This window comes from Epinephelus lanceolatus, chromosome 10 (genome assembly GCF_041903045.1).
Source record: "Epinephelus lanceolatus isolate andai-2023 chromosome 10, ASM4190304v1, whole genome shotgun sequence".
Lineage (NCBI taxonomy): Eukaryota > Metazoa > Chordata > Actinopteri > Perciformes > Serranidae > Epinephelus > Epinephelus lanceolatus.
Genome location: NC_135743.1, coordinates 36,793,809 through 36,820,193, shown reverse-complemented (window position 1 = coordinate 36,820,193; position 26,385 = coordinate 36,793,809). Strand labels below are relative to the sequence as shown.

The window sequence follows — 26,385 nt, the reverse complement described above, 5'->3', positions numbered from 1 at the left end:
ATCAAACAGGCAATTTTCCATGACAAGTCCATTTTTTTTTTAAATATTTAGGTTCCAGTGTGATTGTGTGTGAATGCTGCCAAAGCAAAACCACCAGTGTGGTGGAATATAAAACACAGAAAGCTGTCCACCCTCCAAAGCATGTCAAACTGTTTCACAATCATCAGGCCTGAGAAAAGTAGATAGTGTAAAGCCTCCAATAATATTTAGATTTTCTGAATGCAAGTAGGTTGTGAGAAAAGTGTGACAATTAACAGCTGAATGTTGAAGCACCTGCCTCATTTTCACTGTAATATAAGTTACATGTTCAGTTATCATTTGGCTCAGTCATGACAAGATATCTCTTTAAGACTGCCACTGACAATTTTTGACACTGGAAGTTCATTCTTGACCACAGAAACAGTGAGTGACAAAACAACCTCAGAAACTGAGACTGAAGGCCATAATATGTTCTAGATAAAGTGGTTCTTACAAAGTGTTATCTGAATAGTGTTTATAGTCTGAAGAGTAGGCTATTTATAGGTATTCAGAGCAGACAAAAGTGGGGTTGAAAAGGCTGTCATCTTAAGGCCTCAACACACCAAGCCAACGGTTCAGCACCTTGAATTGGTATCTGAGCTATCGCAGCCCGTCAGTGAATATAAATAATCTGATTGGCAGTTCAGCTCAGTGCATGAAAAGAAAAACAAAGTGAGGAAAGCAAAGAAACGGCTTAAGTCAAAAGGGAGTGAGATCGAAACATACCTGCTGTGTTACTTACGATTATTTTTTGTAGCCAGTTTTTGAGCCATAGCCACAGAAAAAGTTTGCAAGTGTTTGTTCGAAATCGTTATTGTTCGTTAGTGCACGGTAAATATCATTTGTTGTGCCAACATCAGGTTGGGTTAATGTGCTAACTGGCTAACTAGCATCTTGAATCCATGCTGTTGGTCCTCTGGTTTCTCTTTTTGAAAGATGAATATAGACTACCGCCACCTGCTGGCATGGAGAGTTATTTCCTCTTATGCCAGTGCAGAACATATGTGCCTGTTGGCTGTAGTTTTTGGGGTGTGTTAAAGTGCAACTTTTTGGCCAAGACACAGGCAGTGACATGCTGTCAGGGTAAGCAAGGTAGGCAGTGCCTACCCTGTCTCCCTTGTAAATCACACACATTCTCTAAACCAATATTTAATGAAATAAACTTGTATTTGTAATATTGCTGTTTATTCTTATGATTTTTATCTTTGATTTTTCCATTAATTCAATGCGGTTATGATGAGAAATGTAGCCATTGCGTATCATGTAGTACAAAAACAATTAAGAGACTGACATTGCTGCAAGCCAAAACTGCATGTTGCGCATGCACACTTCAATCCTGTATCCTACAACTTCCTGTAAAAAACAAAAAGAAAGACGTCTTCTGTGCCTTTTTACATAAATATGCCAGAAATGTTCATGGTTACATAATCAATAATCAAGATTCCACACTGGAAATTTGCCCAGTTGGATTTAGAAGTGGCTATGTCAGAGCTCTATGTAGCTAACGTATGTCAGTATCAATGTTACCATGGCGGCAGCTGCAGGCATCTCAGACCTGAACAATTTTGCAAAATTGGAATTTTTAAAGCAAAAAGGAAAATACAGCAAGGGGGAGGGACTAGTACAAGAAAAGACTGGCTGTACTGTAAATGGCTGTGCTAGCAGTTGTCGACTGTACCACTATTCAGTCCCTGAGGATGAGTTTTATAACACTGTAATTGATGTTTCACTAGAAAAGATTGACAGATGGATGTTATCTTACAGTACCCTTGAGATATATGACCCATTGTACATTTATGTTTGGCTTTATATTGAAATGACCCATGTTGCTAACTAAACGCAAGACATAAACATAGTTGGTCACTGTGCCATAATTAAGCATATGGTTGCATTCTGATACTGAACATCGGTTACTAGTGCAAAGTAATTACATTTCAAAAGCAGTTATTTTACATGCCACTCTTGTACAGTATGTGAATTCTGTGTCATCGATGATGAGAACTTGATGAGAACCGGTGTGTGCTTGCCTGCACGCATAAAGCGAAAAAAGAAATACTTGGTGAATAATTTGTGAAACTTGAACTATTCACTAAACTTGTGCTCTATAAATAATCTGTTAAACATCTACATAGTACAGGGACACAAGTAACTTGTTGAATCTCAACTAATAAGCTGTTGAAATGTTACAAATACTCTTTAAACTATCAGTAGGTGGACTATCCAAATAAGCTGTTACCGTAATTTCAGTTTGACACCTATTGTAGAAATTGGGGGTTTTAGTTTAGTTTTTCAAGTGCTTTTACCATCACAGATTGAAAACTGTTCAGACTGCACTTTGGCCCATCTATCTGTTGTTTCTAAATGTGGTACTTGGAGTAGATCGGCATATTTGATGAAGCTGATGTACTTGCTTGACTCTTAAACATTTTAGGTTGTACCCACATGGCTGAATGCACTTATAGTAAGCCGCTTTGGATAAAAGTATCAGCTAAATAGATGTAATGTAAGTAGTGAGAAGGTACAGAGGAGTGAAGTGTGTTGTGAATTTGCCTCTTGATGCCCGCAGCACTGTGGTGAAACTCTACTTTCAACTGTTGTACGTGTGTGATCTGCCCGTTCAATTGTCATGTTAATGCAGTAATTAGCTACCACATTCTTTGCCTTTTTTCTCAGAAATGGTGCTGGAGCCAGAGGCTGGTGGTCAGGGGCTGATTTCATGGACAGAATGCATGCTGGGCCACATCACCCAGAGGGAGGTCGGAGCACCCTGCCCGCCCACCTTCAGCCCCTCAGCCCTGCTGCTGCTGCTACTGCACTGGAAGGCACACCTGTTACACTTTCCCAGGGGTGTGGAGGTGGAGAGGGCACTAACACCCTGGAGCAGAAAGAACAAGCACACACACACAACATTCACACTGAAAAGGCAGCAACACTGCCGCCCACATTGCGCACACTATAGGGCATGAAACTTTCATTTATCCTCGTTTCCACCACATAGTAAAACACATTCCCACACCACAAGTGGATCTGAATCCCCACCCCCCACCACACACAGCCACACACACACACACACGCAGAACACACACACACACACACACACACACACACACACACTTGTTTTTCTTTTTGTAAAGAGCTCTAATTGTATGGGAGAGAGGGAGAGATGCTTTGCTGTGTGTGGATATACAGAGGAAAATCATTTTTTTCCAAGTGACATGAACAGAGAAGAAAATTGGCACAAGAAAGTGTAGGAAAGGTGTGACAAACGATACAAACTGATATTTAGGAGATGTGATTGGGGTCTTCCTGGTCCTCAAGGTCAGAGAGTGAAAAAAAATAAAGTAATTATTCAAATGTATTCAGAGATTAAATAGGAAAACAGATGAATCGCCTCCTGTAGAGTGCTGGAATGAAGGGATGAGAAAAGGGATGTAAAGGGATGAAGAGAGGATGGGTTAATGATTTGAGGGAGGGGGGGCAACCTGCATGGGCCCCCTGCTCTCATTATGGAGGAGCAGGCACAACATAATCCCATTTCTTGCCACCACAGGTGGGCAGTTTTTAGAAATGCTGCAGAAGTAACGTGTGAACTTCAGGCTCCTGGGTGGCTTTTTCCAAAACAACGGTTGACTGACATTTGACGGTAGGAGTTGTTAGGAGATGAGCAGTCAACATCCTACTGATTGGAGCACATGATAACCTCGTATGACCTACAAACATTAAGTCATTCAATCCCCTTTTTCAACAAGCCCAGTAAGCGCAGATCATCTACCATCACTAGCCTGCTAGGGTTACAACTGTCAACAGATGTTACTTTTTATCAGTGTTATTTTGACACCTGCATCATCAGCAGCTCCTGAATGTTCCTGCTGTGGTCATTCTGCATTACAGAGAGGAAGTGGGTTAGCTCTAGTGTTAGCTATCTCCTCCAGATCTGGGGAAGAGACAGTCAAAACACATAGCAAGTAGAATCCTGTAGTCTCAGCACTCCATACATTACTCAGTGATTTAATGGCAACATTGTGTAGCATATGGAGTCACAGAGTAACATAGGCAGTGCTAAATCACAGATAGAACTGAGCATGGTTGACTGTCCGTGTGTCCGATGGAATTCATATGATATGTCTATTTTTTGTGCCAACTCACACGGATGTTGCAACAATCAAATTATGTACAGGGAAGTAGTAGTCAGAACTGAAAAATAACTTAATTGTTGTGTGTGTGTAGCCTATATAAATATATATATATATATATATATATATATATATATACAGTACAGGCCAAAAGTTTGGACACACCTTCTCATTCAATGCGTTTTCTTTATTTTCATGACTATTTACATTGTAGATTCTCACTGAAGGCATCAAAACTATGAATGAACACATGTGGAGTTATGTACTTAACAAAAAAAGGTGAAATAACTGAAAACATGTTTTATATTCTAGTTTCTTCAAAATAGCCACCCTTTGCTCTGATTACTGCTTTGCACACTCTTGGCATTCTCTCCATGAGCTTCAAGAGGTAGTCACCTGAAATGGTTTCCACTTCACAGGTGTGCCTTATCAGGGTTAATTAGTGGAATTTCTTGCTTTATCAATGGGGTTGGGACCATCAGTTGTGTTGTGCAGAAGTCAGGTTAATACACAGCTGACAGCCCTATTGGACAACTGTTAAAATTCATATTATGGCAAGAACCAATCAGCTAACTAAAGAAAAACGAGTGGCCATCATTACTGTAAGAAATGAAGGTCAGTCAGTCCGGAAAATTGCAAAAACTTTAAATGTGTCCCCAAGTGGAGTCGCAAAAACCATCAAGCGCTACAACGAAACTGGCACACATGAGGACCGACCCAGGAAAGGAAGACCAAGAGTCACCTCTGCTTCTGAGGATAAGTTCATCCGAGTCACCAGCCTCAGAAATGGCAAGTTAACAGCAGCTCAGATCAGAGACCAGATGAATGCCACACAGAGTTCTAGCAACAGACCCATCTCTAGAACAACTGTTAAGAGGAGACTGTGCGAATCAGGCCTTCATGGTCAAATAGCTGCTAGGAAACCACTGCTAAGGAGAGGCAACAAGCAGAAGAGATTTGTTTGGGCCAAGAAACACAAGGAATGGATATTAGACCAGTGGAAATCTGTGCTTTGGTCTGATGAGTCCAAATTTGACATCTTTGGTTCCAACCGCCGTGTCTTTGTGAGACGCAGAAAAGGTGAACGGATGGATTCCACATGCCTGGTTCTCACTGTGAAGCATGGAGGAGGAGGTGTGATGGTGTCGGGGTGTTTTGCTGGTGACACTGTTGGGGATTTATTCAAAATTGAAGGCACACTGAACCAGCATGGCTACCACAGCATCCTGCAGCGACATGCCATCCCATCCGGTTTGCGTTTAGTTGGACGATCATTTATTTTTCAACAGGACAATGACCCCAAACACACCTCCAGGCTGTGTAAGGGCTATTTGACCAAGAAGGAGAGTGATGGAGTGCTGCGGCAGATGACCTGGCCTCCACAGTCACCGGACCTGAACCCAATCGAGATGGTTTGGGGTGAGCTGGACCGCAGAGTGAAGGCAAAGGGGCCAACAAGTGCTAAACACCTCTGGGAACTCCTTCAAGACTGTTGGAAAACCATTTCAGGTGACTACCTCTTGAAGCTCATCGAGAGAATGCCAAGAGTGTGCAAAGCAGTAATCAGAGCAAAGGGTGGCTATTTTGAAGAAACTAGAATATAAAACATGTTTTCAGTTATTTCACCTTTTTTTGTTAAGTACATAACTCCACATGTGTTCATTCATAGTTTTGATGCCTTCATTGAGAATCTACAATGTAAATAGTCATGAAAATAAAGAAAACGCATTGAATGAGAAGGTGTGTCCAAACTTTTGGCCTGTACTGTACATACATACATATATATATATATATATATATATATATATATATATATATATATATATATATATGCAAACAATATTATTTCTTTTATTGAATAAAAAGTAGTGTTATGATGTTGGGTGTTACAGGGTGTTAAATACAAATACAAATGCTGAGCCCACTATTCTATCCCACTTTTCGTGCATATACCTACAAAAAGCAATGCACCAGAATCCGTATGTAACACACGTAATCATGAAAGTTGTGATTACATGATGCAGGTGCTGATGGGCAGAATTAGGAAGAAAGAAAGAAGTATAAAGACCAAAAGTTGGGGTGGTGGATGGGTCAACATACACACAACTCCCCTCCAGGAGAACAGTGTTCATGTCCCATGTCTAATCAAGTTATTTCTGAATTATTTGTATTGACTCGTTATGTTACGTTATGTTTCTTTTCCTAAACCTTACCTATGTAATTTTACGTTAACTATGTAACTTTATGTAAAGTAAGTGCAGCAAGTAAATCAAGTACGTAAAGTGACAACACCCAACCATGTTTTTTTCCCCTACACTTAACGTTACTGGTAGGGGCGGCAATTTGTTGGGCACTAATTAATTAGATATCATACATACCGTTGAATGAGGATATGTCTGATTATAATGGATTGTCTGACTGTTCTTATGCATATGGTAATCTTTCTAATAAGACAGTGTTCCTCAAATTTGTTGCAATATATCATATATCGCCTTGCTTACAGTATCACAATATATTGAACAGTAACCCCTGTATTGTGATACATATTATCACCATATTCTTGGTAATACATAGCCATAACATGTATGTAGATAGATAGATAGATAGATAGATAGATAGATAGATAGATAGAAAATGAATTTTAATTTCATTTTGACTGCCTAATAATAATGTTATTGTAGCAGTAATCGGCTTGATTTAACCTTTAGCCTAGCTAATGAAAGCATATGTGATTTGCATTTTATCTTGTGCAAAGTTTCAAAAGTTTGACAAACCTTTGGATGACAGTTTAATGGAATGCAAAAGTGGAGGACAGATGATGAGAAAACAAGAGTCCTCTCACTTTCTCACTTTCTTTTTTTCTCACTTACTGCCTTCCTCCTTCTCCCCATCCTCGCTCTCAATAACATTCCAGTCAGTGGTCTGCAGTTGGATCATAGAGATGCAGGGTCTCTGCTGGCGTCCGGGGTCGCTGACAAGAAAGACAAGGAGCAGATGGTGGTCTTTGTCATTCCTCTCCTCTTTTCAGCCTCCTGGCAAGCCTCACCACCTCTCTCTCTCTCTGCACCACATCAGCATTGCAGGAGTCTGAATAGGCCCCAACCTTCGCAATGCAAGCAGCCTCGTAGGTATGGACCTCCACAACCAGATGGTGAGATTATTTGGAGCAATTAATTCTCTGAGAGAATCAGTGGGAACATGTTTGCAGCAGAGATTTGGGGGCGCGCGGTTGAATGCATTGAATGACATTCTTCCTCAAAGTCCCTCCAAGAAAAAAAAACTTTCGAAGGGGTGGGAAGGTGGGGGCCTATGGTGGGAGGTTCCACGAAGAACACAGTGAAAGGGGGGACTTTATCCAGGCAAGAAAAGCGCGCGTAAAGTATGAGACTGTGTATGGGGGCTTTTCTTAATGAAAAGAGACAAAGGGTTTACATTGGAATTTCCACATTCCAGAGCAAAAAATAAACAAAAAAATGTGTCTTTATATCTAAATATATTGGATATCTAATGCCACAGAATAACCAGATATGTTTGCCACTTACCACCATGTTGTCTGATTAGCTGTCAGAAGCGATCAATCGACATATCAATCCGTCCATCAACTGCTGCCTTTTGAGGTTCAACAGTCTGTCCTGCTAAGTAGGTGAGCAGTAACATAAGGGCTGTAATCCGTCCCCACACTGCATCACAGACCTTGTAATGACCCTGCAGGTCACAGGGTCGAGTCCCTCATTAACTCTGACACCAGTGTTGTCATCAGTCCTTTCTCTGGATACTTTCTCTGAGGAATTAGACTCTTTAATTTCGTCTATTCCTCTCATTCCCACTCCTGTGGATTAAACATCTCTGGTAAAAAAAAAAATAAAAATTGTGGAACAGAAGAGGTCTCTCTGCTCGCTGTTTGACTGATCAGATCCAAGTGAAACCTGCAAAGAGGTCTCTGACCCTGAGTATATCTACAAGTCAGTCTCATCAGATGATGGTCTGTGGATTGAAGTTATTCTAAAGACATTTGAAAAATATAGCAGGTTATAAGTGGCTGCTTCAGCTTTTCATATAGTGACTGAATACAGAAATTTCATAAAGTTAAACATTCAAAGAAGGCCGGCATTATTTTAGATTTCTCTTCTTCCTAAAACCGAAAGCAACAGTGTCTTTATCTAACATCCATGTCTTCCAGTAGGCTACATTTGGACTTCTTCCAACTACCCTGACTGAGCCCCAAATCTATATGGTCCTGCTGAAGACACAAATCTTCACAACTTTTTGGTTAAATTTTTCTTAGTGATTTTCTAGCCTCCGCTAAGGTTGTTCCTTGTCACCAGTCCTGTTTGTGACATTCATGGACAGGATCTTGAGCCAGAGGGAGGAAGCAGTCCAGTTTGGGGACCTCAGAATTGCATCTCTGCTTTTCACAGATGATGTGATTCTGTTGGCTGATGGTGGTGAAGAGGGAGCTGAGCCAGAAGAGGAAGCTTTCGATTTATTGGTTCATCTGCATTCTAACCCTCACCTATGGTCATGAGCTTTGAGTAGTGACCGAAAGAATGAGATCACGGATACAAGCGGCCAAAATTAGTTTTCTCCGTGGGGTGTCTTAGCTCAGCCTTAGAGATAGGGTAAGGTCCTCTGACATACAGAGGGAGCTTGGAGTAGAGCCGCTGCTCCTTCGCAAAGGGGTCAGTTGAGGTGGTTCAGCCATCTAATCAGGATGGCTCCTGGACGCCTCCCACTGGACGTGTTCCGGGCATATCCCATTGGTAGGAGGCCCCCGGAGCAGACGCAGAACATGCTGGAGAAATTATATATCTCATCTGGTCTGGGAACGCCTTGGGGTCCCCCACAAGGAGCTTGAAAGCGTTGCTGGGGAGAGGGACATCTGGGGTGCTTTGCTTGGCCTGCTGCCCCTGCGACCCAGCCCCGGATTAAAGTGGATGGATAGATGGATATTCAAACAGGATGAAATGGTGCATTTGTTCAGGACTATTTTCAGCTATGGATTAATTTGGTGCTCTGGTGATCTTCCTGGCAGCAGGATGGTGTATGTTTGATTGAGTCAAAACCAATACAGTACTGTATATAAGCTGACTTTGTCACTGTGAAGAGGAGGGGATGGTGGTGGCATCACACCAAGGTGAAATGACTGCCAAGCAGCAGACCACTGTCCAAATTCAACAAACAACAACACTGGTTGTTTTTCAGCGACTCGTCGCTGCATTTCCAGCAGCTTTTGTGCCAAAACATGATCTTTTCCTACCATAACCAAGTGGGGTTTTGATTTTTAACCCTGCCCCTGTTGAGACATAAAGTTTCGACATATCATCTGCATACTAAGATGCAAATGTAACGTATCTGTGGTCTGCAGAAATGTACAGTGCCAACATTTATTCTGGCCATTGGGTTGAAATTTCAGGTGCACAGTAAGGTCATCCATGTAATACAGAGTTGTTTTAAGCTGTACACATAGTAATAATAACCTCTTACCCCCCACCCTCATAGAATGTATGCACTGCTCATTCAAGAGCTATTTTTAACCAGATTTCTGCACCAAACCACCAGGCTGGGCTACTCTTTATTTAGCTTAATAGCTAAATGAGAGTCATTTAGAGCTCATTTTTCACTGCTGAGATAATGTTAGTCTCCTACTCTTTCTTACCATCCTGTAGCCAAATGTTTGAGTCTGGGAGTCTATTGTACTGTCCTTTGACAAGTTTAGCAAATAATCTAAAAGAAACTTTGTTCACTTTCTAAATCCATGTGTATAGATCATGTGACATAAATCTGAAGGACATTTACACTTGAATGTATATTTTGAGTTACACCACATCATAAAACATCACCTACATTTTTATATTATGTCTTAAAACCTCAAAAGAAATAGGCAATAAACATTGTAAAAATGGTGACCACAGCTCATGATTGCTGGTTGTCATAGTAATACAAGGTGCATTTTGGCCACACACATTTTCCAGGTGCACAGCAGTCAGATATAAGATATAAAAAATATAATCAGAGCAAGTGATGGAAAGGTTTATCACTGCAGACAGAGCTCAAAGAAACTCTGATACAGCTCAGCCCTCCACACAGTCTGAGATGACTGAATCTGGCATGGCCAAAATAACTACAATCAGACTGCGGAGTCAACACTGTGTCTTCCAGCTTTTCATAGAGAAGGGAGGTTAGCTGTCCTATACTAGAATCCCTCATCTACAGGGAAAAATTATCAAGTGTGCCAAGGGTAAGCTCAAGAGACATCTCTTTAACCAGCAAAAATTAACATATATATAACAGGACAGTGACTAAGAGGGAGAAATGACAGACAAAACACACATCTTTTTTTATCTTAAAAACTCAACTGTAAGTTATTTTTAACTTAAACCAATTAGCAGACACATTAAACCAATTAGCTTACTTAATGACTTTTCGTTGCTTCATTTAAGTTCAGTATTTATCTGCAAATCTGCTCTGGAGCAAACAGGAAAACAGTTGACCTTTTTCTGTTTGAGAAAAGACGTATTTTATAACGTGATACATATATTAGTTCATATGTCATAAGTGATATATGACGTGAGCTGAGCATGGCAGGGTAGCATGAAAAATTGTGCTATGGTTTTAAACTTTGGGATCCATGGTTTCAAGTACATACATAGGTGATATGAACGACTTTTGACATGCTTCTAAATCATAGACTGTATAACAATAGGTAGCTATCGTGACATATACCACTGATTTGTGGACTCCAGTTTTGAAGCCTCGAACTTGGCGTTTTGGCTTGCGCCATCAAGCAGGAAGTGACCAAAGTTGGATGAGAGGGTGGAGATGTGGAGCAACAAGGGGTGGATACTACCTGCGACAGCCTGTCACTTAAAGCGGCTATGCCCTCAATTATGGATCACTTTAAGGGACCTTGTTGTGAACAATTTCAAGTAGGAACTTTTTTCGTTGTACCAAACTACACCTGCCAGCCATATCACTGCACAGAGGGAAGCATGCATCTTCTGCTGGCTCACTTAGCACCACTGAGCTAGGTAACGTTACAGCTGAGCTCAGGAGGACGCCATTATTAACTTCTTGCGCTGTCACAAGTCTGAGCCTCTTGTCAGTAAGTAGATACATACTTCTGTCTGCAGAGTCATACTTTTCATATGGTTGGTTGCTGTAATTCAGAAGAGGAGGCAGACATCTCTACAGCTGATATCTCCAACACTTGGCTACTTACAGCAAAACAATCCAGATGAATGAATAGCACTACAGGTAAGAGGAATATGTATTTTTGATTTTGGTGTGAACTGTCCCTTTAAGCCTTACTAAAATATAAACAGGTCAGTTATATCAAAAGTCATCACCTGTACAGTTGTCATGAACGTTGAAATTAGTTGAAGAGAACAAACCTTTTCTTTGTACCATGCTGTAAACATGTATACTGTTGCTGTTGAGTTGAACATTCTAACATGGGGGGTCTATGGGGGTTGACTGGCTTTCAGAGCCAGCCTCAAGGGGCCCTTTGAAGAACTGCAGTTTTTGGCACTTCCTGGTTGGCTTGATTTTTCAGCCCCCGAGGTTGTCACTTGTTTTAAACAGAAGGACACAACTTTGACTTCACTGATATTGTGTCCTAGTGCCCTCTATTTCTCATTTTGGCTAAACTCAACATTTTGTCTCCAAAGCTTGCATCATCAGCAAAGGAAGCAAGTGTTCAGCTGATTGTCTTCTCAGTTCCGGGGAAATTTTTGAGCCATTTTTTTGACGCCTGATAAAATATTGTACAAAGCTTAACCTGAAAAAGGAGAGAATTTAGGTTTTGATGCCAGCAGAAGAGACAACAAGCAGGGCAGCAGCTGTACAACAGGATGCAACAAAGGTGCACCTGTTGTCACTCACACACACACACACACACACACACACTGATCATCACAAACACACACACTCATACAAATTTGTGCCTGCACCTACATGTTGTTGGGTCTCTCCACAGTTTGGAGTACAAACAGGACATGGCAGAACTGAGCGAGCATCCAAAACGCCAGGTCAGGAGTGTTTGATGTGACCATAGTGGAAAATAAGGAAGTGAAAGTAGCAGCTGGGGGAGTTATGAAAAACCCCCAGTGGTGATGACAAGATGGTAGTGAATAATGCGTTTAGACTTGACTGAACTGCTTCTGACCTAAATGAGTGTGGCCCAGAACACAGCTCCCCCTTTTAGCACAGATAATATGAGAATAGATCATGGCTACTAAACACAAACCCCACAGGTGGACTGGCACATGGTGCGCCTGTCTGCGGAGAGAACTGTCTGTGTGGAGTTTTTTTTCCTTTTAACTCTATTTTTATTCTGAAGCACATTTTCCATCTTGTTGTGGCTTTTTTTTTTTGACAACGAAAAAAACTAAAATAAGTCAATTTATCTGCAACAGTCTCTTCTTTCTGTTTAATGTTACATATCTATCCGGTATCTCTCATGATGCATGTGCGTGTGTGTGTGTGTGTGTGGATGGTTACTCAGGTTGCACAGAGTAAACACTGAACGCACCTGTGTAAATGACACACAGAGAGCTGTTGTGTTAAGCTGGGAGGCCATCAGGGAATAAGGCATATTGTGCAAACTGTGTCACCTGGAGAGAACAAGAAAAAACAGTGTGGCATCACCCGTCACAACCACAGCTGAGCCAGCTGACGCGGACAGATCTGGGTTCAGAAGATACAAGCAGCTTACCTACACCTGATACAGAGTAAAAAACAGTGCATGCAAATGTTAGATATACTTTGAGGACTGTTGTGCAAGCACTTGGAGACACAGTGTTACCACCCAGCTCAACCAGACAGACCAATAACAGAAAGCCAATCCACCTGTTGGGTATTATTTACAAGCTATTGTCTCTTCTACTCTAAGATCTGTTGGGCAAACTGTGTCAGCTGGAGAGACTGTTCTGTCATCTATCAAAACCACAAGCTGAATTTAGAGTCATTAGATGATGATGTATAGAAAGATTCTAAGAAAACTGTCCCGCACTGTTGGCCCTCGCCAGCCCTCATCAGCTTTTTTAAAGCTGATTCAGCATGTTAAATCGGAATGGAGATGGCAAAGCCCATCAGGGGATGAAATCACTCTGACTGGCAGCTCAGCTCAGCGCACGAAAAGAGAAACGGAAGTGAGGAAAGTAAACCAAAGGCTAAAATCAGGAGGGTGTGAGATAAAAAAACACTTGTTATATAAGGTAAGAGTCACTGTTCACGGGTGTGCAGTAAATATGCTTCGCTCTTTTGCCATTGGATTGTGTTGTGAATGTGCTAACTGGCTAACTAGCGTCATTATGGCCTTAGGGTTTCCCTTTTTGAGTGATGAACGTAGACTACTGCCATTTGTTGGTATTGAGAGTCATTTCCTCTCATGCAGGTGCAGAACATACTTGCTGGTTTGCCACCGGTTGTAGTCTTTGCTGTGTGTTTCGGTGCAACTTTTTGGCTTAGACACAGGCGAAGTGAGGCAACGCAACAGCTTTCTTTGCTAGCTCTATAATGTCCATTTTGTGTGTCTGGCCCCTAAGACTATTGTAGTCATGTGTGTCTCTTACAGGCCAGGTGTTTTGCTCTGAAGGTGTGTAAGTGATATGTCTATGTCCAAGGAGTTGCAAAAAGCAGCTATTAGCTGATATTATTCGATATTGAGGTGTGTTCACACCAAACACAAACCACATTTTTGACCAGATTGATTACATACAAAGCTGATGTAAAGACGCATATAGATGTGAGCCCCAGGATCTCTCAATTCAACACCAGTACTGTACAGAGCATAAAAGGAGAAAGCTCGGAGAAGAGGACTACATGGTAAGTTCTGAAAATATGCACGTGCTACTTGGGTAAGCTATTTTGTTGAGCTGCATCTAAGCAAAATGCTCAGAGGAATTTAAGTTAAGTGTGTTAAGGCTTTTATTGTAAAAGGTAGAAAATTGAAAGAGTATAGTGGTAATACTCTGCTGTGGACGCCATGAAGAAATAAAAGAGTTTTGGTTTACACTGGTTTAGAGCATGCAGCTTCCATGTTTAGGCTACATCACTTAAGTCTAGCAATGAGTTGTACTTTACAAGGAACCAAGTCAGCACTAAAGTTTGCATTAACTACTCCCCAGTTAGTTAGCAAAACCATTAACACAGCTGTTTGGGCCAAATATTCTCGAGTCGCAAAATTCTCCAAAAAACTAAAAGCAGCCATATTTGTGCAAGTAACAACAGGTGAAAATTTTTCCTTCAGGCTTGGTGCCAGCACACCTTTTGGAATATTAAAAGTTGTATATTTGGTATTCATTTATTAGCCTACACCGAATAAGCGATGTATTGAAAATGTACAGGTTACTTTTGCCAAGAATCTGGTCTTTGAGAATTAGAGTCTTCACACATTGATACAAATTTACAAAATGTGCCTTTGTCTTTGAATCTTTGCCCCAGTCAGGCCCCCTCCAGGCCTACTGGCCATGACTGAACTTTCCAAATAAAGTCTGTTTTGCAAATTATGTGGTTTTCTTTGAATTGCTTGTGTTTTTGAGAATCTTTGTCGGACTGCCCTATATAAGGCTAATAATGCACAATGCTAAAAATGTGGCTTCTTTTCTTTCCCTGTTAAAATGCTATAATACTTAATGTATTTTATAGGCTAGGTCTATTTTGCTAATTGTTCTGGTAATGGACCAAGTGAGTATACTCATGTAGTTTTGGAAATCATGATTGTATGGCAGGGCTTAGTTTGAAATGTTTTTTTAAGCTTTGAAATACTGTGTTACCTCATACACCTACACCTGGATTTAACATATGGGTGTGGATACTGAGATCAAAAATATTGTCTTTGTGGCTAGTGAGTCAGCTTTCCACTTAACCTTGTTAGCTAGTGGAATCTAATTATTTTATTAAAAACAAATTGTTATTTTCACAATGCAAAAAAAATCCATTCCGATCCAAAAGAAAAGGGTCGTTTAAAGTTGTCACCCTCGGTGCTGGTTACCATTATAACATGCTCAATGAAGTGAGATTATCTCCTGTTTTAATGCCATAAGGGAACAAGAGGTGTTGAGCTGCCTCTGTCACTCAAGAGAGTATGTCACCACCCATTGCAACTTCAACCACATCCCAGGGAAACCTCTTGCACAGATGTGGCCATCATGCAATTTCCACTTTGTACACAGTTGCTGCACAGTTGGCCCACCACAAAAGATTTGAAATACTACTAACGCAAGACTTTTTTCTAGCTACAGTCACTCACAGTTTCTCTACTGAACTGCACACATGCAGTTTTGGCAGACTGGTCAAGTTAGTAGTCTGATATACACACTGTGTAGCCACAACAAACACAGAGCTTCACCTGTCTTATCTAGTAATGAGTCTCTAGTTACCTGGCTCCAGTCCCCAGTCAACACAGCTATAACCCTTTAGGGAAGTAGAGCCAGCAGGGCTACAATTAGAGAAGTACATGCAAAGGAAGCATGAGAAAACAAACACAAAGACAGAAGGGCAAAGGATAATGCACACTCATGTTTCCTCCTTTGTTCTGACCTACTTTGAATTATTGCTTGTGTTAAACTTGAGGTCAATCTATGCATCACTGACTGAGTACAGGGCTAAAGACAGACAAGAATAGAATATAACAAGGTTACTGAGCACAAAGAGCCAAAGTACACCCGTTTACATTCCTACCTACACTAACTGGACACACACAGGACATGCCAAACTCTGTGCTTTTAAACAAGGTTATTCTCTGAACTCTTATCAACCTCAGATACTTTCACAAAAGTAAAGAATCAGGTTATATTGGCCTGGTCACACAAGCGACACACCAAAATTCATCAACATATCCTTGTGATATATGTGGCTCTAGAAGCATGGTGACACAGAGACAATGTAGTGATTGTTGGTAAATTACGGAAGCTGGTGAGCTAACTGCCTTAGCCAACCAGTCTAGCACTAGTTGCTCACAATAGCTCTGAAAGCTTCTTTCATTTTGTAGGCCAACTGTGAAGTTAACATCACCCTGGTTCCCTCGACAGAAGGCCAATGGGAATTTTGCATGGGATTTAGGATTACTGCAGAGGTTAAGCTCTGTGGCAAACAAAAGTTTCTGATTCTTTAACATTTTGTTCAGCAAGATCATCTCCACAAATTTTGAAGCACATATGAAATCACCAAGGGTCTCATTTATAAAACAATGCATAGGATCCATCTAAAAATATATGTACGGACAAAAGCAAAAAAATGGCACGCACTAAAAAACATTGGACAATTTCTACAATCAAGCCTCCATCTCACCTTTTGCATTGTGAATCTTCTGTCTCTAAAATGTTCGTAAGCATGGGTCAAATTTTCTCCCATCAAGTCTATTTTATAGATCACAACTTTTGGGAAAGAGGCATATGACTCTTTAAGACCTCGTTTTGTGCTTACAAAATGTTTAGAAATTAGACCCCAAGAGTAAAAGCCTAGCGTTCGGCAACACACAAACTTCACCGAGGTTGCATGCCTTAAACGCCGCCACCACCACAAGGAGGCTGTAAATGCGACTAGAGAATATGATGACGCTCTGTAGTCTCACTTAGCCACTTGTTAGCAACCGTCTTTTTTTAAGACAAGAAGCTTCAAATGTGGGGTATCAGACGTATTTTATGTTGAAGAACAAAATGTCGTATTTTAGGCATTTGTTAACCACAGATCTTATTTCAGGTATCTGATAAAAACACATAAAAAACAGAGGGGAGACTGGGAGTGCTAAAATGCTAACTCATTCCTGGGTTTTAGAACTCATTTATGCACCATTCTATAAAGAGTAACTGAAGGGGTCAAAAGCTCTTCAAGGTAGTAGGGTCAATAAGCAAGCTACTTCGCTCAGCTAATAGGACAAATGAATGCACACACTTAAAAGACTTATTTGTCAGATCACCTTCTCTCTCATCCTTACTTACAACTGTCTGTCAAGTATTCCTCTATTGTGGAGCAGTTTATATGCCAACTAAGGGCATTCAATAAATGTGGATGTTCCAATAGCTAAAAGGCTACAAAAGTTTCCTTCATTTTGGACTCTCCAGCTCTCCACTCCCTCAAAGGTCAGCACTGTCAGGTAAATGTTGCAAATTTGAGTGTCAGAGTTTACTTTAAAAGATTCTACCACAAAATGTTGCCATTTGAAATTCTGCTGTGACCAGGCCTTCACACTTCAGATTTCTATAATTAAAACCCCAAAAGAACAATGCAGAAAAAATATGTGTATGGTGGATGGATAGGTTAATTGATGACTCTATAGCCCTTTTTAGATAGGAATTGTGCAAATTTGCAGGAAAGCCCAATCAGTCTTTTTTCAGCATTGGCAGTATAAAAACAAAATCTGGGAATGCGACAAAATGCTGCCTGCCTACTTTTGTTTAGTGACAAAACGTGTAGCTCAGCATGTGACGTAAACCGTGACATGGGAGGGAAGCCGTGACTGGTCAGGCGGCGATTCTCTCGTAAATCGGCCCATTCTTTCAGGTTTGCGTTTCCCTCTTGCTACTAGCTGCTCATTAATTCCTGCTATCAGCTGTTTCCTGTTTATCCGCCGCCAGTGGGTCGCACGTGCGGTGTCATCAACAGCCGCTCCCATTGCAGAAGGCCACCTTGGTCTGTTTAAACATATATATATATATATATATATATATATATATATATATACATATATATATATATATTGCCCCTTGTGAATGTGAGCGTGAATGGTTGTCTGTCTCTGTGTCAGTGACCTGTCCAGGTTGTAACCTTTGTCAGTTGGGATCAGTTCCAACTCCTCGTGACCATCCGGAGGATAAACTGTTACAGAAAATGGATGGATGGATGGATGAATATGCAAGAGCCCTAACATACAGAGTGTCAAGTACTGTTGGCACTAGTCTGACCTTTTGCCTTTTTTATTTTTCTTGAGTCAGTGGCAGAGCTGAAAGAGCTGCCAGGGCCCATTGGTGAATGAAATCACTCTGACTGGCAGTTCAGCTCAGTGCACAAGGGGGGAAACGGAAGTTAGGAGAGCAAACAAACAACCAAAGTCAAGAGGGCGTGAGATCAAAACAAACCTTTTATATTTGGTAAGATTAAGCCTATATTTTAGCCATTAAGCTCTACAGCAAAAACAAGAGGCAACACAACAGTCAACCTTCGTCGCCACTGGCTCTTTGATGACGGTTTGGTGTCTCTGGGCCTTAAGAATCACCAGCCATTGTTTTTTCATCTGAAGGCCTACCATTGTGTGAATATTCATAAGTTGGCACATTGAGATAAACAGTTGAAGGAACTAAATCTTTTAGGTGTAATGACACCAAGAAGGTGCAATGAGATGATGTACTGAATCCAGTGCCAGTCAAATCTCAACCAGTGGAAAACAATTTGAGGAAAGTAAGTCTCCTGGAATTTTTCTCCTCCTCGGAGGAGCAGAAGCTTGAGTGACGTTTAAGTCACCTGCTTTATGAAGGGTTCGTCAAAAATGCATTTGTTTAGTTTGTCACAATTACACTTTGCTTTTCACAAATTGACGATGTGGATAAAAACAGGTGGATGTCTCGTGTTAGTTTCATACAGCCTTTGGTCTGTTTTTGCCTGTAAAATGAATAATTTTATATGGAAAAACTTTTCTTGGCAGCAAGGTTTTCCAACCCATTACCCTTCAGGAAAGAAGCCAGAAGTTTGAAAACTCAGACTCTGTGTACAATCTCCGACTTTCTGTTTCACCATGGACATAAATGGTCAAAATGTAAGCATTAATGAGTCATTGCTAAAGCCAAACTGGACAGTGTTTTCCTCTTAGACCTCGTCCGTCATCTGCTTGTCATGGACGAGAGTTCAAGCACCATGTTGCCATTGGAAAGGCTGCCATCAAAGATTCATACCACTGACCCCTTTGAAGTTGTCCCTGAACCAAACATTGTTGCAAGCATTACTGAGCAGAACAGTCACTTCCCATGGCAACAGAAAACAGAGAGCAAGAGAGAGACAGAGGGAGGAAGACAGAGAGACAGAGAGAAGAGGAAAATACCCATTTAAAGCCATTTAAGCCTTTCAATATTCATGACAGAAGAGGCTGTGGTGGTTCCCATAAAGTTTGGGACATTAAACCTCCAAAGAGGCACTGAGGTGGGTGTCATCCCTGCTAAACTAAGACCTTAGGGCCCCTGTATGAATCCTGGATGGAAAACACTCAGGATGAACTGAAGCTGAGTTTCTAGGTTGTCTTGGCAACCTGCCTGAGAGAAAGAAAGAAAGAAAGAAAGAAAGAAAGAAAGAAAGAAAGAAGAGAGGAGAGGAGTTGTGTGTGAATGGAGGAGCTCCCCATGAGTGGCGCCAGGCAGTCTGCCCGGCGGGCGACTCAATAGGCGCTATGAGAGAAGGAGCGGAGCGGCGACGCGTCCCGGAGAGCGGAGGAATGTAGGAGGCACAATAACACACAGCTGGAGGAAGGAGTGGCGAGGAGGCGCCGCCAAATTGGCCCGTCCCGGCTCCCCTAGAGCTGCAATCAGGGATGCGAAAATGAAAATGTTTGTTATATGAAGTCACAATAACAATTCATTCAATCAGAGATGATGATGATGATGATGATGAGCTAGAATTAGGGTATATATTCTTGAGAACTCATTTTCTCTTATGAAGTAAATCTGATAAAAACACATGTCAGCAAAATTACAACTGACTGCAGAAGTGAGGCATAAATAACACTGTAATAATAGACTACGATTTGGTCAGACACTCCCCATTTACTGTAACAGAAACACACCTGTATGAATATGTGATATTGGTCCAAGTTGCCTGCCAATATTAACGCATCTCTGAGTTTAATGGGTAAGTCCAAAAATGAATTAGGAGTGTTGTTATCTGCTTTTGGTCAGTTTTTATTTATAGACGTGTTAAATTGACTGGCTGCTGTCAGGTTACGCTTTGATTTCATTTCACCCGGTGAGGTAAAGAAGGTTTTTTTTTTTCGTCTAAGCAGGTGGTTTGGCTCGGGATCGTCAGTCACCGGAGTGATTAATACAAGCGAGGCTGTGCGTAATTACGCATCAATGACCACGGCACTAAAGATGCAATAGGACAAAAATCAGCCCGGTGAATTGTGCAAATATATCATCGCCTCTGGCGGGATCAACCAGAAAATCTCCACGAGAGGCCCCTTGTACGGCTGGACGTAAAGGTAGGCTACTTGACACTTTTTTCTTTGAACCGCGACCGTAATGCGCCGTTGACTGTTTTAAATCGCCTTTCGCTCCCTCTCTCTCTCTCTTACACACACACACACACACACACACACACACACACACCTCTCCTACCAACAGGCAGCCCACCGCAGCGCACACAGAATGAGACACGCCTTTTTCTCGGCTCCGTTGTTGGGTCGGTGGGCAGCGGGCTGCCGGTGATTGACCAGCTTCTCTCCCTGATCTGTCAGCCGGTTGGCTTGGCGCCTCCCCTCTCCTCTATAAATGTAGGAAATCTATTCATTCCTTTCACACCGAGCCTGCTGAAGTCAGAGGAACTGTGAGGCTCCACGGGATGTGTTGACAGACTAGAATTTCGCCTTTTGGTTTATTTTATTCTCTCTCTAATTTGCGGCTGTATTAGAGTAGCTTCTATCGTGTTTACAGCGCCGCGGTCTAATCTCAAATACCTCCTGCTACCAGTAACGTAATTATTTGATTATTTTTTCGTTGCCTCTGTCTCTGAGCCGTTGCTTATCTAAGATGAAGGCTGTTACTCCAGTCCACCCCCAGGACTCCTCCTCCAGCAGCAGCCAGCTCTCCCTGCACTATCTGTCGAAGCAGAGCCTCAACATCGCCCGGTGCAGGATGGAAGAGGAGGACCTGTTCTGCCTGCAGTACGACATGAACGACTGCTACAGCCGGCTGAAGCGCCTGGTGCCCACCATTCCACAGGATAAGAAAGTCAGCAAAGTGGAGATCCTCCAGCATGTCATAGACTACATCCTGGACCTGCAGCTGGCCCTGGAGACGCACCCTTCTCTCCATAAACAACAGCCACAGCGGACCGGGACCTGCCCTCCCCCCGCCTCCAATCCCAGCCGGACACCGCTGACGGTGCTCAACATTGACCACCACCAGGTAAGCTTTAATCAGCGGAGGCGACTCTCCGTTCCTCGTTTCCAACGGGACTTATCGGGGACCTCGGTTTACTGTACCTCCCTGTGCCAGACTGCCGTCCGCCAGTCAGACTCAGACAAAGCGCGTCATGCCCGTTATGTGTCATTGTCCTTTCAATGTTTGGGAAAAAAGACAGAAAACAAAATGCTACACACCTCACATCACAGCCTTGAAAAATCATGCGTAAAAACGCATTCGGCGTGGGTTAGATTGCGCACTTGATTGCGGGGCTTTATGATTTGCATGATAATGACAGTGTGTGTCAGAGGCCCACCTTATCCCAGGATTGGTGAAGTACCTCAGCCTGCAGCCCACTCCACTGCGCACAATAAGGGCAATTTGTTATTCAATAGGCTATAAGAGAATTTATTATGGGAGATATAGCCGGCTAATTTTCTGCTGCTCTGCTGTATATCATTTATTTTGCAGTGCTTTAGGCCTTGCCTTTATTTGGTCTTATCCATGGGAGCCAAATCGTTTTACATGTTTCTTTTTCTTCTTCTTCTTTTTTGTAGAGGACGTCAATAGTCAAAAAGCCGGAGGACTCTATTTTATGCCGCTGAATAATAAGCACTGCATTGGTAAGTTGACTTGAAATAACATTTGTCTTTTTTTTTTTTTTTTTTTTGAACAATCAGAAGTTTAATTGCTGTTATTTTAATCATGGATACACATGTGGCCAGGAGAAACCCCCTTCAGTGGTGGTCATTTAAGTATCCCCATTAACTTGATTATTGTAGCCTATATGTGGTGTAAATTGTACATCTCTAGATCGCTCTGGGGAGGCCAGTACATGTCAGAGAAAATAATAATTGAGGAACATGAAATTGGCACCAACCTCAGAGGCAGCTGTGCTTTGCGCAATAACTGTCACTGGTGTAGCAATCTGGGAAGAAGAGAGGGTTAAAACCTCAGCTTGCCCTCTCTTTCATTCTTACACACACACACACACACACACACACACACACACACACACACACACACACTCCTTCCTCGCTCTCTCTCATTCACCCTCTGCCTGTCCCTCAGCTCCATTCAAGCTGCTGCCTTGGCTTTAATGGTAGATTTACGACATTGAATCTAAACACACCTGGATAAAAACATGTACCTGGTGTGTGTTACAGTAAGACACTCTCAGTCTATCTCAGCTGCCTCTCGTCAGCCTTGCACAACAGCCTGAGGAGCTGTGTGGTTGTTGTTTGACCTGGTTTGTTTTGGGTTGTTGATCAAGCATGGTCTCTGTTTTGTCGGTGGCGCCAGTCAGTCTGGAGCTCTGCAGCTCACCCCCCCTACTGCTATTCATCCCCTCCACAGGTGTGTAGGCTGCACAGAGCCGCTCCAAAGCCAGCAAAGCTTCGCCAGGGACTCACACCCAACTGGAGGCACAATCACAAGGGGATTTCAAAACTGCTGGGAAGAATTCAACCCAAATAAAATCACTATTCATATCAGCTTTTTTTTTCTCCCATTGAACAAGGAGTCAGTATGTAGACATCTTCCCTCTCCTTTCTCCTGTTTAAGTTGCTCCAACTTTACCGCTTGTCACTCGAAATTTTTCCAATTAGAGAGAAAATATGGAATCCCCACGCTGAGAAGTTTTTGTCGGAAAACCCGTCTGTCAACAGCTATGAAAACTGTTTGTGAATTGTGCTCAAAGAATAACTTAAAATGACTCCAGTTTAAAGCTTTACTAAACTGCGAAAAATCATTGTACATGTTTTGGGACATCTATTGTTTAAAATAGATGATTTGTGTTGAACAGGGATGTCATCCCTGGAATTATAAAATGTTTGATATTGTAAAGAAGAACAATTCTGATTCGAGACAATTAAGAATGTACATATAGAGACACAAATGTTCTATAAAAAGTATGTGAAAGGAAGACTTATATGCTTAAAATAGACTATTGTAATTATAAGATATTTTTATTAAAACCTTTTTTTGTTGTTATGTAAATATTGTGTTTCAACTTTTAAGTCTTTAGTGAATGAACGTGGTTATGCTCTGCCAATAATGTCCTCACATGATGATATCAGTTAACTCTTTGCAGTGTTTTTGGAATAGTTAAATATGTAGCATGTCAGGCTCATTGCAGAGATATTGAATGTGCACTGAAGCAGCCCTCCCTGTGTAGATACGTGGTGGAGTTCAACACAAGTTCTTTTATTATTTGCCCTGCTCTGCTTTCTCTTGAATTGTTTTGTACTCATTAACTATGACAACTTTGACCCGCTTGGAGCAATGGGTCATTCTGCTGTTTGATCTTTTTTTTTTCTAAGAAAAAAGAAAGGCCTGATTTGATTCTGTTACATTGCACTCTTGTTAAAAATTAAATGGAGAGTTACAGCACTTCTGACAGTGTTTACAATACCCCTGAAGAAAATAACTGCAAAACAATGTCTCTGTCATTTTTTGTGCAGTCAGAGATTCTCCTTGAGAAGTTAATAATCTACACCATGAAATCATTCAACTTTGGTTATGAATTGATGAATATGTGAACATTAACAGACTCCTTTTGGACAACAACCAAATGTATTCAGACAGGCAGTGTCTTTAAGTAGATATTAAATGATTTCCCTGTTGGAGAGTCAGTAGCCATTGTTAATGTAAAGAGTAAAAAAAAAAACCTTTATTTTTCATGACATTCAACACCGAATTTACCTCACCACCCTCCTGCCAGTGTGAGAGGGCACTTGTACATTACTGTCAGCTGCACTGTTGGACTTGACCTTCACTGGCTTGTGAGGAGTTGTCAAAACAATTAAAGTTTCCAGGAATAAGAATTGTGTCGTCTCAAATTTTGTCTCAGGGGGCCTCTTGTTTTAATGCTGTCATATGAAATAATGAGTAAAAAGAGGGAGGTGCAGGGTGAAACTAAACATTATGCAGTGTGTGCGTTTCATGGAAAATAAAGGGTGGTTAGGATATTCAAATTTTGCAGATATCATATAATACCTTAAACCTGTTTTACAGGATTTAGAGATGAAGCTCTTTGTTCTGTGGGCTTCTATTAATTCCATCACACACATTGCCATAGCTTCAGCAGGACTGCAGACGTGTATGTGCCAGCCAGGAAGTCAGATTTGTGTTAAACTATGAACCAGGTGTCATTCCTTTTTAAAGCCAAAAGCAGTATCATATTCTTGCAAAACCAAACTGTAAATGATGTCTCTATATGAAAAAGTTTATTCTACATTAAGATATTTAAGGGATACTTCTTGTTACAATTTAATTCTATAAACAGAATACAAAAATATCGGCTATAGGATATTGCAAAATAGAAACACCTCAATGGTTCAAGGGATTTGTGGAATTACATATTTGCCTACCTTTATTCATCTTGTGGACACTGAAGGACTTAAACAGGCCTCTGTAGCAAGTACAGTGTAAGAAGCATGTGCCACAAAAAGGTTTTATTTCTGTGGATTAATAAATACATATCTGTAGAAAGAGAAAAATGAAAAAATCACAGCATTTGCGTTAATCATAATTTTAAATTTTACCTGTGGCTATCTGGCATTTAGCTGACAGCTTCACCTGCAGCAACTTATGATGCGTAAAGATAAACAGTAAACACTTCCTAGATTACTAGCAGTGCCAGAGAGTTGAGATCAGGGTTAAGTTCTCATGCTCCCTTACAAGGATGTAGAAAAAATGTCCAGTAAGGAAGTATGACATTAAAAATACTTACTGACAGCATAATCGCTGGAGCAAACAACTGAAAATCATACTCACACTTTTCATAGAGGTTTATGGGAGCATTCAGATAGAATCAAATGTTCTTAAATGTCCAGAGATTTGAAAAAAGAGTTATTTCAAATGATGATTCATGATGCTGTAAAGCTAAATAAACAAATTCTTAAATGCAAAAATCAATCTTCTTCCAGCCCCTACATTCTTTTTCAAATTTTTTCCTGATTTTCAAATGCAAATTTTTCTCACAATAATGAAGAAAATTTATCCTGAATACCATTATTGTAATGACATCCACCTCAACAGCTGTCAGAAATAACTGTTGTTTTTAGTTACAGTGAATACCCTTCCTTTCTTCCGACCTCTCACAGAGCTGCCGGTTTTTCTTGTAGACACCCTGACCCTTGTTTAGTTGTCCCCACATCAACCTGCTGAATGTGGGTTAAAGCGCCCGTTTGACACAGACAAGGCCGGCGCCAGAGACGCCCTGTGGGTGCTACAGACACCTTTCAGGCACTCTGCACCACCGTGGCCATCTGAGGATAAGCAGGCCACCTGTGTGTGTTTATAGTCCACAGTGAGAGAGCTGGGCCTCGCTGCCCTTGACAAGCACTGTCCTTGTGATGTGAAATGTGTGTGTGTGAGTGACAAAAGGTAAAAAAAAAAAAAAAAGAAGTGTTGAAGCACAGGTGGCCAGCTTGACAGTTAGACCTTCCTGATATGATTAAAGATATTCTGCTTAGAGAGAACACAATATGGGCCTGAGAGTTGAAGCCAGGATTCAGCAGCCATGACTGCACATTCATGAGAGCATGGCTGATTCATTTTATCCAGGAAATGCTACTTTTTATAGATAACTTCAGGGATACGGAGGAAGTAAATGAAGCAGACGCTTTAACTTAACCCCGCTGATGTTTCTTTGTATTTACAGGGTAATTCACCCACTTTTTTCCACAATGCAATTTAATTCATCACATATCAACCAAAGGTATTACTAGAAAGATTTAAATAACACTTACTGAAAAATTAAGATAAGATGACGCATTGTTGTAGTCACCATTTAAAGGTTTACTTGCCACATGCATTTTCTTGGCTTTACTGAAATGATTTGGTTTCAGTGAGTCACTTAAAATCTAACACAGTCCTTACACATGCGAATTTTCTTTCATCTCGTGATCATTTTAACCAATTAAAATTCCTGCTGTGTTAGTTGCTGTCCGCTGCTCTTCTACAGTCTATTGACAGAAAATATTTTTTAACATTAATAGAGAAATGTATTTAAATAGAATGTAATAAATGCGACATTTCCTGGCAAAGACATACAGCGTTAATACAGCCAAGCAGCCCTACACTCATGCTGAAAGTACATCTACACACTCATTTTATCCTATTAA

The 26,385-nt window shown here is 41.2% G+C and overlaps 1 protein-coding gene across 1 annotated transcript; it reads left to right on the top strand.

Annotated features, from left to right (window-relative positions):
- Positions 1 to 20,536: 20,536 nt before the first annotated feature.
- On the top strand, positions 20,537 to 24,081 carry id4 (inhibitor of DNA binding 4). Its single transcript, XM_033641744.2, has 3 exons — positions 20,537 to 21,259; positions 21,814 to 21,879; positions 22,613 to 24,081. The coding sequence occupies exons 1-2, from the start codon at positions 20,882 to 20,884 to the stop codon at positions 21,859 to 21,861; spliced, it is 426 nt and encodes a 141-aa protein (XP_033497635.1). The 5' UTR covers positions 20,537 to 20,881; the 3' UTR covers positions 21,862 to 21,879; positions 22,613 to 24,081.
- Positions 24,082 to 26,385: the final 2,304 nt, after the last annotated feature.

Coding starts and splice junctions, on each gene's coding strand:
- id4 (XM_033641744.2), top strand. CDS start 20,882: ATGAAGGCTGTTACTCCAGTCCACCCCCAGGACTCCTCCTCCAGCAGC. Junction 21,260..21,813: donor TCAACATTGACCACCACCAG/GTAAGCTTTAAT, acceptor TCTTTTTTGTAG/AGGACGTCAATAGTCAAAAA.